At 37.7% G+C, this 19,828-nt stretch overlaps 1 protein-coding gene across 8 annotated transcripts in view; it reads right to left on the reverse strand.

Annotated features, from left to right (window-relative positions):
* The window catches only part of KLHL32 (kelch like family member 32), a 250,044-nt gene that overhangs the window by 85,023 nt on the left and 145,193 nt on the right, over window positions 1–19,828 (reverse strand). For all 8 annotated transcript variants that reach the window (XR_004056958.1, XM_030929461.1, XM_030929463.1 and 5 more), the window contains one exon: window positions 19,705–19,812. Coding sequence is in view for 5 of the 8 variants with exons in the window: in XM_030929461.1 (XP_030785321.1) it covers window positions 19,705–19,812 (108 nt within the window). In the remaining 3 variants the exon portion in view is untranslated. Of the gene's footprint in view, window positions 1–19,704; window positions 19,813–19,828 lie in introns of those variants that run through there.

Here is a 19,828-nt window from a genome sequence, read left to right on the forward strand (position 1 = left end):
AACCCTCCAAAAAATCAATGAATTCAGGAGCTGTTTTTTTGAAAAGATCAACAAAATTGATAGATCGTTAGCAAGACTAATAAAGAAGAAAAGAGAGAAGAATCAAATAGATGCAATAAAAAATGATAAAGGGGATATCACCACCGACCACACAGAAATACAAACTACCATCAGAGAATACTATAAACATATCTACACAAATGAACTAGAAAACCTAGAAGAGATGGATAATTTCCTGGACACTTACACTCTTCCAAGACTAAACCAGGAAGAAGTTGAATTCCTGAATAGACCAAAAACAGGCTCTGATATTGAGGCAATAATTAATAGCCTACCAACCAAAAGAGTCCAGGACCAGACGGATTCACAGCCAAATTCTACCAGAGGTACAAGGAGGAGTTGGGACCATTCCTTCTGAAACTATTCCAATCAATAGAAAAAGAGGGAATCCTCCCTAACTCATTTTATGAGGCCAACATCATCCTGATACCAAAGCCTGACAGAGACACAATAAAAAAAGAGAATTTTAGACCAATATCCCTGATGAACATTGATGCAAAAATCCTCAGTAAAATACTGGCAAATCGAATCCAACAGCACATCAAAAAGCTTATCCACCATGATCAAGGGGCTTCATCCCTGGGATGCAAGGCTGGTTCAACATACGCAAATCAATAAACGTAATCCAGCATATAAACAGAACCAAAGACAAAAACCACATGATTATCTCAATAGATGCAGAAAAGGCCTTTGACAAAATTCAACAGCCCTTCATGCTAAATACTCTCAATAAATTCGGTAATGATGGAACCTCATTACCTGAGGTATATCTCAAAATAATATCTCAAAATAATAAGAGCTATTTATGACAAACCCACGGCCAATATCATACTGAATGGGCAAAAACTGGAAGCATTCCCTTTGAAAACTGGCACAAGACAGGGATGCCCTCTCTCACCACTCCTATTCAACATAGTGTTGGAAGTTCTGGCTAGGGCAATCAGGCAAGAGAAAGAAATCAAGGGTATTCAGTTAGGAAAAGAAGAAGTCAAATTGTCCCTGTTTGCAGATGACATGATTGTATATTTAGAAAACCCCATCATCTCAGCCCCAAATCTCCTTAAGCTGATAAGCAACTTCAGCAAAGTCTCAGGAAACAAAATCAATGTGCAAAAATCACAAGCATTCTTATACACCAGTAACAGACAAACAGAGAGCCGAATCATGAATGAACTTCCATTCACAATTGCTTCAAAGAGAATAAAATAACTAGGAATCCAACTTACAAGGGATGTAAAGGACCTCTTCAAGGAGAACTACAAACCACTGCTCAGTAAAATAAAAGAGGACACAAATAATTGGAAGAACATACCATGCTCATGGATAGGAAGAATCAATATTGTGAAAATGGCCATACTGCCCAAGGTAATTTACAGATTCAATGCCATCCCCATCAAGCTACCAATGACTTTCTTCACAGAATTGGAAAAAAACTGCTTTAAAGTTTTTTTTAAAACTTTAAAGTTTTTTTTTTAAACCAAAAAAGAGCCCGCATGGCCAAGACAATCCTAAGTCAAAAGAACAAAGCTGGAGGCATCACGCTACCTGACTTCAAACTATACTACAAGGCTACAGTAACCAAAAGAGCATGGTACTGGTACCAAAACAGAGATATAGACCAATGGAACACAACAGAGCCCTCAGAAATAATACCACTCATCTACAGTCATCTGATCTTTGATAAACCTGACAAAAACAAGAAATGGGGAAAGGATTCTCTATTTAATAAATGGTGCTGGGAAAATTGGCTAGCCATAAGTAGAAAGCAGAAACTGGATCCTTTCCTTACTCCTTATACGAAAATTAATTCAAGATGGATTAGAGACTTAAATGTTAGACCTAATACCATAAAAACCCTAGAAGAAAACTTAAGTAATACCATTCAGGACATAGGCATGGGCAAGGACTTCATGACTAAAACACCAAAAGCAATGGCAACAAAAGCCAAAATTGACAAATGTGATCTAATTAAACCAAAGAGCTTCTGCATAGCAAAAGAAACTATCATCAGAGTGAACAGGCAACCTACAGAATGGGAGAAAATTTTTGCAATCTACTCATCTGACAAAGGGCCAATATCCAGAACCTACAAAGAACCCAATCAAATTTACAAGAAAAAAACAACCCCATCAAAAAGTGGGCAAAGGATATGAACAGACATTTCTCAAAAGAAGACATGCATACAGCCAACAGACACATGAAAAAATGCTCATCATCACTGGCCATCAGAGAAATGCAAATCAAAACCACAATGAGATACCATCTCACACCAGTTAGAATGGCAATCATTAAAAAGTCAGGAAACAACAGGCGCTGGAGAGGATGTGGAGAAATAGGAACACTTTTACACTGTTGGTGGAACTGTAAACTAGTTCAACCACTGTGGAAAACAGTGTGGCAATTCCTCAAGGATCTAGAACTAGAAATACCAATTGACCCAGCCATCCCATTACTGGGTTTATACCCAAAGAATTATAAGTCATGTTGCTATAAAGACACATGCACACATGTTTATTGCGGCTCTATTCACAATAGCAAAGACTTGGAATCAACCCAAATGTCCATCAGTGACAGACTGGATTAAGAAAATGTGGCACGTATACACCATGGAATACTATGCAGCCATAAAAAAGGATGAGTTTGTGTCCTTTGTAGGGACATGGATGCAGCTGGAAACCATCATTCTCAGCAAACTATCGCAAGAACAGAAAACCAAATACCGCATGTTCTCTCACTCATAGGAGGGAATTGAACAATGACATCACTTGGACACAGGAAGGGGAACATCACACACTGGGTCCTATTGTGGGGAGGGGGTGGGGGGAGGGATAGCATTAGGAGATATACCTAATGTATGTGACGAGTTAATGGGTGCAGCACACCAACGTGACACATGTATACATATGTAAGAAACCTGCATGTTGTGCACATGTACCCTGGAACTTCAAGTATAATAATAATAATAATAATAATAAAGATTTTGTTATGGTGAAGCCGTTCACTGAATTGAAACACTATTTTTGTAATTTGGAAAAAAAACTGTATAAAATGAAAAAAAAAGAAAAAAGAGGAAATGAATATCGGGTAGGCAATCAGGGCATTGGCCATGGGACTTAGCACATATATATATATGAGGAAAACTACAAACTCTGATGAGAGAAATCAAAGAAAAATTAAATAAATGGAAAGATGGTCCATGTTTGTGAATAAAAAGGACTCTATATTGTCAAGATGTCAGTTCTTCCCAACTCAATTTATAGATTCAATGTAATCTTATTCAAAATCCCACAAAGTTACTTTTTGTGTATTAACAAACAGATTCTAAAGCTTATATGAAGAAGCAAAAGACCCAGAATAGCCAGCATGATGTTGAAGGAGAACAAAGTTGGAGGACTGACAATACCTGCTTCAAGACTAAAAATATTACAGTTACCAAGAGAGTGTGACATTGTCAAAAGAAGAGAGAGAGAGATCAGTGGAACAGAACAGAGAGCTGAGAAACAGACTCACATAAATATGGTTAATGAAGGAGCACTGATAATATTATATTATAGATAATATAATAATAATGGAGAAAATATAATCTTTTCAAGAATGGAGCTGGATCAACTGGACACTCACATACAAAAAAAATGAATATGGACACAGCTCTCAAATCCTTCACAAAAATAAACTCAAAAGTAAAATGCAAAACTAGAAAACTCCTACAAGGTGACACAGGAGAAGAGTTAGATAACTTTGGGTATGACGATGACTTTTCAGATACAACACCAAAAATGTGGTCCATGAAAGACATAATTGATAACTTGGAGTTTTTTTAAATTAAAAACTTCTGCTCTACAAAATACACTATTAGGAAATTGAGAGAACAAGCCATAGGCTAGGAGAAAATATTTGCAAAACATACATCTGCTAAAGGAATGTTATCTAAAATACCAAAAAAACTCTTAACACTCAACAATAAAAAAATGAACCATCTGATTTTTTAAATGGGGGGGCAAAAGACCTGAGTGGATACCTCACCAAAGAAGATAGGTGGCAAATAAGCATATAAAAAGATGCTCACATAGGAAAACTGCATTTTTGTACATATTTTGTTAGATATATACCTGTTTAATTTTAGGGGTACTGATTTCTTAGAATAGTTTTAACTTTTTAAAACAGTCCCCCAAACCCAAAAGATGAATAATATGTTGTGATACATGAAAATTACATGAAATTCAAATTTTAATATAAATAGAGTTTTATTATAACATAGCTATGCTTATTCATTTACATATTTGTTTCTGGCAGTTTTCATGCTACAACAGCTAAGTTGAGTAGTTGCGAAATAAACTTTATTTACTTTAGACAGGGTCTCACTATGTTGCCCACGCTGGTCTCGAGCTCCAGAGCTCAAACGATCCTCCCACCTTGGCCTCCCAAAGTGCTGAGACTACGGGCGTGAGCCACTGCACCCGGCTCTGACAGAAACTTTATATGGCCTGAATTATTTACTACCTGGCCCCTCACAAAAAAAGTTTGCTGATCCTTGGTCTAGAGTGTAGGTAGGGGCTGGGAGTCAATAGCATAAGAAAATAGCAAGTTATTTGTCAATACCAAATCACTTGGCTCTGGATGACATCACCAAGGAAGCTAGTTGGATTAAACAGGAGGGTTCTGAAGCAGGAAGGATTTGAAGCCTACAGAGTGGGGAGGAGCAAGCAAAGCCACCTGGAAAGGAGTGATGGGAAGGCTGGTGGTGGCACAGAATAAAAGCCCACAGTGAGCAGTGTCACACAGGCCAAGAGAGAAAAGTCAGGCTGGCTATATTGCATGAAGCTGCAAGGTCACATATGACAGTATTTAATTAGATTTGGCAATATTTGTGACTGCCAAGAACAGTTTTAGTGGAATGATGAAGATGAAAGCCTCCAGACTTGGAGTGGAAAAGTGAGTGATAAATGAGTGAAAGTGAGGAAAAGTAACTTTATGTAAAACTTTTCATAAGCTCTGCTGTGAGAAGAGTCAGAGAAATAAATGGTAGCTCAAGGGGAATACAGAAATAAGAAAGGGATTTTTTTTTTTTTTCCAAACAGGGTCTCACTCTGTTGCCCAGGCTGGGGTGCAGTGGCACGATATTGGCCCACTGTAATCTCCACCTCCTGGGTTCAAGCAATTTTTTCACCTCAACCTCCCAACTAGCTGGGAGTACAGGCATGTGTCACCATGACTGGCTAATTTTTGTATTTTTAGTAGAGACAGAGTTTCACCATGTTGGCCAGGATGGTCTTGAATTCCTGGCCTCAAGTAACCCACCTGTGTCGGCCTCCCAAAGTGCTGGGATTACAGGCATGAGCCACCACACCTGGCAAGAAAGGAATTTTTAAAGGTGAGCAGTAGAGAGTGTTTACATGCTGTGGAAATAATGCAGTAGAGGAGAAACTGATGACAGAAGAGACAGCGGCAGGATGACAGGAGTGATATCGGACAGAGTCGGAGGGAGTGGATCCGGACCCTACATAGGGAGATTAGTCTCTGACAGTTCAGGGATACCCCTCCCACCGTAAAAGATGGATATACCCAGAATAAGTTCAGAAACAGGGAGGGTTGAGAATTTGATGGTAAGATGATGAAGATCTTCCTTTCGGTTTCTATTTTCTCAACGGACAGTGACTTTTCCTTATGATATGCGTACTGGAGGTGGGTTAGTGAGGGGAACGTCTTTAAAAAGAGAAGAGAGGGAGTGAGAAACTCATCAAGAAGAGGAAAGCAAATTTATGAGAGAAACAGATTAACATTGCCTGGCGTTGGATTATCTGTCTGAGATTTGGGGTCATGGATTTGAAGTGAAAACAGTGACTTTCTCCAGTGACAACCAGCAGAATTGATTCTTACAGTTGACTTCAACCAATAATTCTCCAAAGATGCCACAGGCTGCAGTCAATTTTTATTCCCTCTTATATTTTTTTTTAGACAAGGTCTCACTCTGTTGCCCAGGCTGGGGTGCAGTGGCATGATATCGGTCCACTGCAACCTCCGCCTCCTGGGTTCAAGCAATTCTTCCACCTCAACATCCTCTTTGGGCTGTGCCAAGTTGTTCCTACTTTGACAGATACATGATACATAGAGATGAACAGCCATCATTAGTTTTTAAGGTGCTATATCTATCTATTCAATTACTATAGAATAAATGGCTATATTTTTCTTCCTGCAAAGTATAATGCAAATTACTGTCTTATTTTTCAGGCAGTCCTTGACAAAGTACTACAACTCAATTATCCATTCTCCTACCTGAATTAGTGTAACTTTTGAAGCATCAAACATACTCGGGTATTTTTCTATGCTATATATGCAAATAATTCAGATCCCTGCTAAACCATTTCTTAAAGATGCAATGGTGTGTTGATCTGGCATTTCCAATCACAGTTTGATGTACTGTGAGAAAGCATCAATGTGCATTTTCTCATCAATGCATCCCTAACACCTAGTAAGTCCTTAGTATATAGTAGGTGCTCATTAAGTATTTGCTGAATTAATGAACCTCAATTTGAGAATAAAATATAAATGGATGGTTTTTATGAAGTATACAAAAATAAAATACAAGTTAGAGTATTCAATACATTCAAATTATGCCTTCATTTGAATGTTCTCATCATTATTTTACTCAAATGGAATATATATTCCAATATAAATCTTCTTAAAAGTATTGTTTAGCAAATTATTTATCCTGATATTAATTACAATGACCATATATTTTTGCTCTCAGCTTGTTTTCTTTTTAAAAAACATTTTTTTTGTTTGTTTGTTTTTTTTGTTTTTTTTTTTGAGACGGAGTCTCGCTCTGTCACCCAGGCTGGAGTGCAGTGGCCGGATCTCAGCTCACTGCAAGCTCCGCCTCCCGGGTTTAGGCCATTCTCCTGCCTCAGCCTCCCGAGTAGCTGGGACTACAGGCGCCCGCCACCTCACCCAGCTAGTTTTTTTTTGTATTTTTTTAGTAGAGACGGGGTTTCACCGTGTTAGCCAGGATGGTCTCGATCTCCTGACCTCGTGATCCGCCCGCCTTGGCCTCCCAAAGTGCTGGGATTACAGGCTTGAGCCACCACGCCCAGCCTTAAAAAACATTTTTAAATTAGAATTGTAAAACTCCCATACACTGCTGCTTCATACAAATACTGAATGCTTCCAGCAGAGGGCTCAAGAATTCTATTTTAAGGAAAAAAGAATTCCTTATTATGAATATTTAAGGAAAAGTGAAAGAAAAGAAAGAAAATAAGGTGTTTTGTGGTCTATGCATATACTACGTGTAGTCTATGTATTCTGTAGTCTATGTGTAGTATATACACAGACCACAAAATGTCTATGTATGAATGCATAGTATATAAATAAAAATGCATAGTATATAAATAAAAGGCACAGTATACAATAAATTTATTTAATACATTTATTATATACTATGCATATAATATAATATGCATATTAATATAACATATTATAACATATAAATGCATAGTATATAAATAAAAAATGTACTTATATCTTATCTAATTCCAGAAAAGAAGTTAAAGTAAATTATAATCACAAAATCTTTATAAAATCACATAGACATATGGGCATCTGAAGAAAATGGGCATCCAAAAGAAAGCAGAAAGATAACATATAACATGTAAGTAAGTGAGAATTTGGAGTGAAAATATTTTTTTACTTTTATTCTTATTAATAATTTTATAAAAATTTGGGTCATATTTTTTCATTTTCAAAGATTAAAAAGTTATTTTTATAGAATTTGCAGTATCCTTATTTTTAGTGCTGAAACAAGGTTGACAAAAATTTGGGAAGTGTGTGGAATGATTTATTTATGGAGTAAGCTGGGAATCTGGAGGCACTTCATTTTCACAGGCAGAACTAATAGGCTGTAGCACCACTTTATTCATGCCTACAACTAACATTAAGATCCCTCTGGGATTTCAAAACCGTTCAGAAAGAGGTCTCAAATCTTTTTATTCCGTCTATTTACTTATTATCTTCTCTACCTCATTTCAAAAAGGATCTGAGGCGTCAATACAAGCATTTAAATATTAAGAATAAAAATAACTCAAAGCAAGAGAAAAGAGGAAACAATATGAGGTCAGGAGTGTGTGTGTGTGTGTGTGTGTGTGTGTGTGTGTGTGTGTATGTGTTTATCCATCCTCATAACTATTATAAGTGGGTCACAAATGTGGCTCTATGCTTCCTACCATCAAAACTGAAAAAGAAATATAACCTAATGCAAGATTAAAAGGTGAAAATACTAGGGAGAATTCTAGCTTCTCCAGACCCTGAGACGTAATGGAATTTTCCCCAGCAGACATTAAGAGGGTTATTGAATGATTTGCTTGATAATACTTCTAATAATACTATCAGAAGTATATTTTATAGAACATTGCATAAAAAGTGAAGGTTAATAATGCAATTATTGAAGACCCAGACATCCAGTTTTCTGGTTTTCTAGCTTGATCTAGGTATAAAATTTAAAATATTTAAGAAGTCCTTCTCAACGGAGTCAATGCCACCTTCTCAGGGAAATTTGGAAATTTGCGTGGATATTTCTGGTCCTCCCACAAGGGTGGGCAATATTGGCCTTTATTGGGCAGTGGCTGGGAGGTTAGATGGCAGGCAACACACAGGGCGGTCACCAACCACAAGGATTGACCTACAGCCTGCATGCTGGAATGCCCTGCTGGGTGTGCACAGAAGTGAAACATTTGTTTATACAGACTGAAGCCCCAGACCTAACTCTGATTTACATACAAACACATTCTTTGCTGTTCTGTGTCCAAACACATTGGCTTTTCCAGGAATGCTACCACCATAAAAACAAAGAGAAGACTGTTACTTTGTTTTGTTTGGAATTTTACAATACCAAGAGTTGTTCATTATTTTGGAAAATCATGTCACTTGCCACCTGGGATCTGTCCTTGTGGTATCTGAGTTGCCAGTACAACATTCATTCACCAGTCTGCATCTGCATCTTCATCTGCTGTCCCAATCACGGTGATTCTCCCTATAGGTGCAGACAGTTGACTATTTCATCATGTCTTTTGGAAGAGTTGTGCCCCAGTATGTACACACTGAAATATAAAGGATTTTAAACACAAACTTCTTTTCTTTTGTTTGTTCTTTTACATATGGTTAGGAAATTCTGTTGGTGCTTAGAGTAATTTGTATAAGTATGTTATATTGTCTAGGAATGTCATTTTCGGATAGTAAGGTGGCCTTTTTATATTAAGGACTGACAGTTGAGGTTGAGAACCACCAAGCCAGATGAATAGACTGCATATCTTCTGGGCATCCTTTGTGTGTAAAATTTCTCCTAAATGAACTTTTAGTAAGAGTTGTCCAGAAAACAGGATAAGGCTGGAGTACAATTGTTCTTTTTTTCTGAATAAGACGAAAAGTTCATGTACTTTAAAAATCCATCAATAGGCTGATACCTTCTTATGAAATTTAAGGAACTAACCAAGACTCCCCACTACATAAATTATTAACCTCCCTCCACTAAGATGATTTGAGGGAGCACCTAAAGGAAGTTTCAAAATTTTTTTAGGAAATGATTCTGAGTGCAACCAACACTCAGAAATTCCCATGATCAAGGAGGAACAAAGTTGTAATGATTTCTGTGTTGTTTATCCACCATGGCAAAGGAAAAATCTCAGATGCACACCATGAATTATGAAATGTGTAGCAATGGAACTTTCTGTTGAAACATTCAAAAGACACAGGTGCACAGAAGTGCAAAACCCACTGAGTTAACTAGGAGGGTTGATCTACTGTTTGGAGTTACTAGATACTCGCCATTTCTACTTTGGAGAATGTCAGAGAAAGACTGTTTATTGCCCCACCTATGACAATAAAACCATTATCAAAAGCAAAAAGGAAATATTTCTTTTTCTATTCCCAATACTGGCAATGGGGTAGGGTGGGAGGTGCTGAGTGTTGGAAGGAGAGTGGAGGAAAGAACAAGAAATCCAGCACATTTCAATGGATTTTTACATAAGGGAGATACGGTTAAAACACAGAAGGGGCCACACTCATCTTTGTCATCTAATATTATCTAAGATATCTGGAGACCCTCACAGTGTTATCAGTGTGCATGATCTGTACATATGACCTCAGGCACCTTAGCCCACAGTGGGTTCCTCAGCACAAAATTGGTGCCAGAGGAGATTATAAATGCTGCAAGAATATTGTTCAAACATATGTGTTTTTTTTGTTTGTTTGTTTGAGATGGAGTTTCGCTCTTGTTGGCCAGGCTGGAGTGCAGTGGCGTGATCTTGGCTCACTTCAGCCTCCACCTGCTGAGTTCAAGCAGTTCTGCTGCCTCAGCCTGCTGAGTAGCTGGGATTACACGTGCCCAACACCACACCTAGATAATTTTTTTTATTTTTGGTAGAGACGGGGTTTTGCCACATTGGCCAGGCTGGTCTCAAACACCTCAGGTGATCTGCCCACCTTGTCCTCCCAAAGCGCTGGGATTATAGGCGTGAGACACCACGTACAAGCACACATTGCGTTTCATTAGGTGACTGAGTTTAATAATATCCCAAAGGAAAATGTATGTGCCTGAAATGTGACTATTACTCAAGTAGAATGCTAGACTAATGTGATAGAGTCTGCCCCTATTTTTGTTATTTCACTCCTGATGGCTTTCAAGCCCCACCCTTCCCTATTTCCCTGCTTGCCCTACATCTGAGCAAAGGTTTAACAAAGCCTGAAAACTCTCTCCAAAATACACAAGGCCTGCCAGCGGGTAGCCCTTGCTCCTGCCCCACAGTAAAAGTCAAAGCCAGCCATACCTCCGTGCTCTCTCAAGCCATTTTTGTACCCGCTTAGGAGTCACCCTGCTCTCTCCAGAAAGCCTCATTATGTGAGGAATAAACTTTTTCACATCCTGCTGGGGTATGTTGCTTTATCAGTCTCAACATCCAAATCAGATTTTGAGTTGGGGGGTGGGCATTCTATTTCTGCCAAGTGACGGCAAGAAAATGAAGACATAAATTTGTAAATTATTTGGGAAAAACAAGAATACACTCTTCAAAACCAAAACATACTGAATTGGAAAGCTAATCTTAGAAGGGTGGCCACAGTTAAACTTCTTTGCACAGAGACATTTTAGACATGAATCTGCTGAACGAAGGGCTTTATACATTTTTGCAGCACAAACTACACTCTGAGCACATTCTGACTGGACAGCACAGAGAAATTTAATAAAGGAGAACAGACTGGCATGAAGCAGAGACTGTCACTTAGAATTGGCCCTGCTCTACAGGTGGGAGGCCCTCCTACATGACTAGACTTTGAATCAGTTGTTCTCTGTGAGAAAGAGACAGGTCTTGGGACCAACAAAGCTGTTCATATTTTATGACTTCACCCCCAAACAGGAAGCAGACTAATCTACTTGTTTGTTTCAATAATACACTGATAAAAGAGAAAATCTCCCCCAAGGCAAATAACTAATTTCAAAAGATCTAAAAAAGCAAAAAAAGTCCCTGATGAAATTCAAACTTCCTCTTTTGTTTCACCCTTCTCAAACTTTTCATGTCAACACTCCAGTTATGGACTCTAGCCCAGCTCTGACAAGAAGGTGAGGAGAAATGTCACTTTCTGCAAAATTCAAAATAAAGTAGTCCCCCCTGTTATCGACAGTTTCATTTTCTACGGTTTCAGTAACCCATGGTAAACTGCAGTCCAGAAATATTAAATAGAAAATTCTAGAAATAAACAATTCATAAGTTTTAAATTATGCACCATTCTGAGTGGCATGATGCAATCTCCAATTATCCCACTCTGTCCCACCAAGACATGAATCATTCCTTTGTTCAGCATATCCTCATTGTAGATGCTCTCTGCCTGTTAGTAACCTAGTAGCCCTCTGGGTGATCAGATCACTGTGGCAGTATCTCAGTGCTTGTGTTTACTTTACTTAATAATGGCCCCAAGGTGCAAGAGAAGTGATGCTGGTGTATTGTTATAATTGCTCTACTTTATTATTAGTGATTGTTGTTAATCTCTTATTGTGCCTAATTTATAAACTAAATTTTATGACAGGTGTGTATGTATAGGAAAAAAACATAGTATATATAGGGTTTGGTACTTATCTGAGGTTTCAGGCATCCACTGGGGTCTTGGAATATAGCCCCTGCAGGTAAGGAGGGGCTGCTATATTCCTTAGAATGTGGATTTCTCTCTGTACCCCCCAGAGCCCAGGGCACAGTGGAGGTGCCTCGGCGGCCTTTTACTTGCCAGGTAGGTACTGCCAGGTAAAGAAAGGATTGTGAAGCTAAAATATTTAAACCACTGAATAGTCTTAACACTACTCCCAAGAGAAACATTTAAAAAATTTTCTCCCATATTTGTTCCATGTGCTACTTTAGCTTAACTGGGTTATGTTTATGAGTAAATCTGACAGGGACTTTCTCCATATAAATGGACACTTCTGCCCCTGAAGGGATGGTCCATGAGAAAGCAGATCCAATTAAGATTCCTGTCACTCTGCTGCCTGGCCTGATGCTCTGGTCTCCCAAGAAAAGTATTCTGCTGTGGGGAATACAGTTTCAACGATCATCGAAATGTAATGCACAGTGTTTGCAGCATCAGGGCTCTATATCAAAAAGTCATGTGAACTTACTAGGGAACCAAATGACAATCAGAAAGAAAAAGTTACTATGTGAGACCTCTGACTGAATGAATATTTTTAAGATAATTTTCCCTTTTAACAGAGTATCATAGTTTTCTTGATTTCCAAAGGCTTCAAAATATGAATAATAATGGTTATACAATATTTCCTTGTAAAGATTGTACTGAAGCATTCTCTGGGTCAGAGAAGTGTATTTAGGGTGAATATCCCCCAAGATATGGGTTCTTCTATGATTTTGAGAAGCCAAGGGCTGGAGTTATTGAATAATAAAGAGAAATGCAAAGAACACATATCCCAAGGCATCCTTCTTCAGAAGCCTAGATATGACATAATTGGTTCACAGCTGACAGAGTTAGCAGTGCCTGGAAGTAGGGAATTGTAAAGGGGACTATAAATGTCACTATCATTTGGTGCAGAGTTTCTCTCTCCACTGCGTTTCTGGAATCTCTTCATTAGTCTCCAAGGGACAGAACAGGAGGATAGCTCTCTGGAAATTAAGAGGAAGTTAACTAGGTTTCAACCCTTGCTCCACTACATGTCAGGTATTTATCACAGTGCTTGGCATATAGTCTATATTCCTGGACGTCATCATAGCCAGAGTGTCAAACAATAAACTTTATTGTGGTTTTCAGTCCTATTTGCTTCCCTTTGGGTCCTAAGGTACTCAAATTTCTAGAGGCTTATCCCAAGGCCTTTGTTGCTGTAGTTCTACTTTCCAAGCAAGGCCTCTTCTTTCTATAAAAAGGATCTTGATGTTTTCTGTTCTTCACAATCAGGCTGGGTTTTTTCATTTTTGCTTTTTGATTGTCTAAAAACACCTGCCTGCTCCTGGGTGGCTGACCTCTTGTCTAGTTTGGACTGGGATCCATCTCCCAGGCAACATTTCCATCAGAGTATTTTTCCTCCTTCTTCCTCATGCCTTTTCTACTCAGGACTGGTCTGAAATATTAATAAACTTGGACAGAGTTTCAAAGTGAGGAGAGTAAGGGAGGCCAGGGTAACAGGATGGGCCCTCTTGCCCACCAAAGTAAGTGGAGTTTGTATTTTCTTAGAGTCACTTCATACTTTTCTCTCTAAGGTAGATCTGCCCAGAGTCAGTCTATGTCACCATTTGCTTCCAACCTTGCTCCTAAAACAAGCCCTACAGAGCAACAGCAGCCTGGCCTCTATGCCCTCCACCACTGGTTCTGCTGTAATAATGGCCTCCAGGCATGGCTGTGCAAGGACACCCACGAGGGCTGTACTGCATCACAAGCTCTATTCAAGCAGTGTCCCAAGCAGGGTGTGCCCAGATGAAGGGCACATTTCTCATTAGTGCAAAGGCAGAGTGAATGCTTATGCAGCCCTGTTTGCTACTCAATAGGAAATGCATGCATTTTCAGAATATGTATTAGCATTAAGAGGAAAGTTGGCTTTTTCTTTAAAATTTCCTGGATGAAATCTGTAGGCTAATTTTAAGAAGGCTACACTTTAGAGCAATGTGTAGGAGGAACACACACACATCTTGCTACACTTAGAGGCATTCATTCATCACTCCCACTCTATACTTCCAATTTGTCTCCAAGACAGCAACAATTTTCAGACACTTAAAATACGTACATTTCATACTATGCATATTACAACTGACTAAACATATAATCAACTGTTAGAAATAGCTATAGGCAGATACACTCGATGTTAACCCTGAATTTTTACAAATCTATATACATATCAAGGCTAAAGACTACATGTCATTGAATGGCCCTAATAGTAAATAACAGTTAAGAAACTGAAGAATTATGCTTTCACTCACATTCCTGTGCTCCAACCTTTTTGCTTAATGTTAATGTCAATTCCATAGTAAAAGAAAGCAGCTGTTCACCAATCCCAAGGAAAGTACAATTTCATTATTTTTGCCATCAGCTGTGTCGACGTCTCAAAGGGAAAATAGATTTATTACAAATTAAAGATGTTTAAGAACCAAAATTTCTCGGATGTTGTTCAAGAAAGGCTGTAGAGGTATAAGCTTCTACTCTGTGGCAAAGAGTGATCACACAGAGAGAACAAGTCCAAGCCCTCATGGACTGACTTGAAAAGGCACAGTTTCCAAGTTGAGATAACCACCAAGATAGTGTACTCTGTAAATGCCCAAATACTTTTCTGCCTCCTTCAACAAAGTCTAACAAATATAACTTAATCTTTTCTTAATGACAGAGTATAATCGAAAACGAACAATAGACTTGAAATTAGTAGTACTGGGTTTGCCTAATTGGGCCAAAATATCTGAGAGAATGATCTCAGTCAATTCACTGCATCTCCCTGGGCTTGTCATCTTTCAAGTGGGGTCACAGCATTCCTTAGAGCTGTTTTAAAGATTAGTTTAAACAGCACGCATAAAGTGCCTAGTGCTGTCCCCTGGCTTTTTCGGAGGGTGCACCAGGAAATGTCAGCCCCCTTCCTGTCCCCTCAGCACACAATTGGAACAGATGAATTACTGCTGTATGCCACAGGCTGTCAGATGCCTCTGTGGATGCACAGTCAGAATAAGTCTCTGGTGTTTGGACAGAATAATTGCAGCCCCAGGTCTGGCCCTAGGACTTGCTTTTCTTTCTTTCTTTTTAAAGGCACTTACACCAGATATATTTTCATCTCATTTGGCTTTTTTTTTCTCATAAAAGTAGAATTTAAGCACCTGAGGCATATGACTCCTGGGCAGTGGGATGTGGCTACCCTTCTGCAAATACCTTCCTGCTTTCCAAGTAGGTTTCTTTGTCTTCAAAAAGTCAGCTCCCTTTCTGCTATCTTCACTTCAGTTCACATTTCATAGATCCTTTGTGTGATAGGAATTACACGCACCCACGCATGTACACACACACAGGCATCAACTTAGCCATTCTGAAGGAAATCACAAAGCAATCAAGCAAGCAATAAGGCAGCCACATATATCCGCATGTATATTTTAACTCAGCCTTCCCAGGAATTTGTACTCTTGAGTTTCCTAATACTTCAAACATGCTTTATAGACCATTGTCTCTAAGCTTAAACCGTTCAGTTGCTAATGTAGCTGAGTGCAGATATTATTTACTCGGGTAGTTTTACAAAAAAAAAAAAAAAAAAGTTACTATTTCATCTCCATGGCACACCTATGAGGAGCTATGGGTTTTCAATCTCACTCTAGAGATGGGTACATACAGGTGTGAGCGCATGTAATTCAGGTATAAAAAGAGAAATAATAAGGAACAATTTAGAGATGGTATCTTTCTTCACATCTGTAAACCAAAAAACACAAAATACATGATTTACTCACCTCACTAGGAATATATTTTGGCAACTCTGTGAATGATAATGGCCTGCCTTAATTTCCTAAGGCTGGAAATTTGGCGGGGCTAATCCTGAATTTGTGATCCACCACTTTTCTTTCTCCTGTTATACTTTCTACTTGATTGATGGCTTATTTCCTTTACACTTAGTAGTTTCTTCTAGCTGCTAGAGTTGCCTCAATTATTCTAAGACACATATCTAAAACTCTACTAACTCCAGAAAAGAGAATAAATGATATCATACATTTTAATAAGCCTCTAAAGAAAAGTTAGTGAAAAACAGAGACTACAAAGACAACAGAAAAGATTAATGAAAGTGAGACTTCATTCTTTGAAAATATACAGGCAACAAAACTTTAGCCAGACTAAGAAAAAAAGAGAAAAGATTCAAATAAATAAAATCAGAAATGAAAGAGAAGATATTACAACAGATATCACAGACATACAAAAGACAAGAGACTGTTATGAATAATTATACACCAAAAAATTGGACAATCTAGAAGAAATGGATAAAGTCCTTGAAACATGCAACCTAGCAAGACTGAATAAAAAAGTAATAAAAAATCTGAACAGACCAATAGCAAGTAAGGAGATTATATCAATACTATTAATAAAAAATATTTCCCAATAAAGAAAAATCTAGGACCTTACAGCATCACAGCAGAATTCTACCAAACATTTAAAGAAGAACAAATATCAATCTTTCTTAAAACTCTTTCAAAAAATTAAAGAAGGAACACTTTCAAATTCATTTTATGAAACCAGCATTATTCTGATACCAAAGCCAGACAAAGACACTACAAGAAAAGAAAACTTCAGGCCAATATCCATGATGAACATGCATGCAAAACTCCTCAAGAAAATACTAGCAAACCATATTCAACAGCACAGTGAATGATTAAAAGAATCATTCACTATGATCAAGGGAGATTTATCCCTGGGATGCAATGATGATTCAACATACGCAAATATTAATAAATAAATGTAGTATACCATATTAACGGAATGACAGACAACAACCATATGATCATCTGACTAGATACAGCAAAAGCATTTGACAAAATTCAGCATCCTATCATGATAAAAACTTTGAAAAAGTTAGGCATAGAGAGAAATGTGTCTCAATACAATAAAGGCCATACATGAAAAGTCCAGAGTTAACATCATACTCAATGGTGAAAAGTTGAAAGCTCTTCCTTTAAGATCAGAAACAAGACAACTATGCCCATTTTGACCACTTCTACTCAACATAGTACTAGAAGTTCTAGCCAGAGAAATTAGACAAGAAAAAAAAAAAAAACACAACTGAGAACTTGAATAGTTGGCAATCTTGTGCAAAAAGAACAAAGCTAGAGCCATCACAAGAAGATGAGAAAATAAATAACCCAATCAAAAAATTGGCAAAGGACCGAATAGACACTTGTCAAAAGAAGACATACAAATGGCCAACAGATATATGAAAAAAATTCATCATCATTAGTCATCAGGGAAATGCAAATGAAAACCATGGTGAGATATCACCTCACCCCTACTATATAAAAAGACAATAGATAACAAGTATTGGGGAGGGTGTGGAGAAAATTAAACCCTTGTGCACTGTTAGTGGGAATGTAAATTAAGACAACCATTATGTTAAACAGTATGGAGGTTCTTCAAAAAAGTAAAAATAAAATTACCATATGAACCATCAATCCTATTTCTGGGTAACAGCCAAAGGAATTGAAATTATTATGCTATAGAGATATCTGTATACCCATGTTCACTGCAGCATTATTTGCAGTAACTAAGATATGAACGCAACCTAGTTGTCTGTCATCAGGTGAATAAATAAAGAAAAGATGGTATTTACACACAACATACTGCTCTTTAACTTTAAGAGGCAGAGAAATCCTGTCATTTGCAATGACATGGATGAACCTTGAGGACACTATGTTAAGCGAAATAAGCCAGGCCCAGAAAGACAAATACTTCATGATCTCACTTACATGCTGAATCTAAAAAAAGTTGAACTCATAGAAATAGCAAGTAGAATGATGGTTACCAAAGGCTAGGGGAGGGTGTTTTCTTGTCCATTTAGTGTTGTTATAAAGGAATACCTGAGACTGGGTAATTTATATAAGAAAAACGTTTATTTGGCTCATGGTTCTGCAGGTTAAACAAGAAACATGGCTCCAGCATCTGCTTCTAGTGAGGGTTTCAGGCTGTTCCCACTCATGGGACAGGGGAAGCAGAGCTGGCATGTGCAGAGATCACATAGTAAGAGAGGAGGCAAGAGAGTGGGAAAGAAGTGCCAGGCTCTTTTTAATAAACAGCTCTCTCAGGAATTAACAGTGAGAACTCACTCACACCCTGAGAGAGAGCATCAGTCTATTCATGAAGAATCAAGCAACATGACCCAAACATCCACCTACAGACCCCACCTCCAACACTGGGGATCAAATTTCAACATGAGATTTGGAGAGGACAAACATCCAAACTATAGCAGGGGTGGATGGGCTAAGGGGAGATGTTGATCAAAAGGGTATATAGTTTCAGTTAGACAGCAGGAATAAGCTGTAGTGATCTACTTCACAGAATGGTAACTATAATAAATAATAATGCATTATATAGTTCAACATTGCTAGAAGAGTACATTTAAAATGTTTTCACCACAAAAAAATAGGTAGGTGAGGTGACAGATTTATTAATTAGTCTGATTTAATCATTCCACATTGTAAACATATATCAGAACATCACATTTACATCACGTAAGTATATAGAATTATTATTTGCTAATTAAGAATAAAATTAAACAAAAATAAAATTCAGTAGAAAAATGAGCTCCCACACATTCTTCAAGACCCAAATACCACCCTCTCTTTAAAATTTTGTACTGGTAGCCACACTTGACCACATGCATCCTTTTCCCACTCTGTTTTGTATTCTGCTTCTGTTATAACTCTAACACCAGTGAGGATTTTAATTATATATTTAATTATGTATGCCTCTCTTTCTCTCATTAGGATGCGCGCCTCTCAAGAGAAGACGTTTTCATTTTAGCATAGAAGATAATGAATCCAAGTTGGATGAAATGGTGCTAAAGAACAAAAATTTATAAAAGGGGAGCTAAACATTCAGTCTGTATTTGAATTGATTTATTTGAGTAGTTCTCAAATGTAAATGGATATCCTCTGATGTCCTATAAATCCTATAACAATTTTAGTCATGAATGTATTAGGATTTCAAACCATCAAAATCTACTAATCTAAATGCCTTCAATTCTGACTCTGAGATATGTGGAAGACACGGTACCAAGACGTTGGACATAAATTTTGGGGGCTCTAAATTTTTTGTTTTGTTTTTAAGACAATAAAGCCATGCTTGAGTCACTGAGCTTCAGTGATAACAATGAGAATCCATTATCTTGCAAACTCTTTCCCTTATGATAGTTCTTTAAGATATTCAAAAAATCACACCAGCAAACACTAAGTTAAATTTATAATATTATGTTCACTGTATCATATTTAAAAATCAAATTGCTTTACTTACCTTTCAATAACTTTAGTCATAAAATTAAGTGGATGTGAATCTTATTTTTAACATCAAAATGAGTAACAAGAACAATAACTAAACCTCATACCTCAAGGATAATCTCCTTTGGTTAGGTGTAGTTAAAATATTAAACCTTTCAGATCACGTTTAATACCATACCTGTCCTGTGTATGCAAACTCCAGAGCCTGCTTTAAGCCAAGGCTGGTCACACCGTGCAAATTAACCTCATCAGCTCCACTTTCCACCATACAAAGACTGAACATTGCCTGAGGTGAGGAAAGA

This window comes from Rhinopithecus roxellana, chromosome 4 (genome assembly GCF_007565055.1).
Source record: "Rhinopithecus roxellana isolate Shanxi Qingling chromosome 4, ASM756505v1, whole genome shotgun sequence".
NCBI classification, from domain to species: Eukaryota; Metazoa; Chordata; class Mammalia; order Primates; family Cercopithecidae; genus Rhinopithecus; species Rhinopithecus roxellana.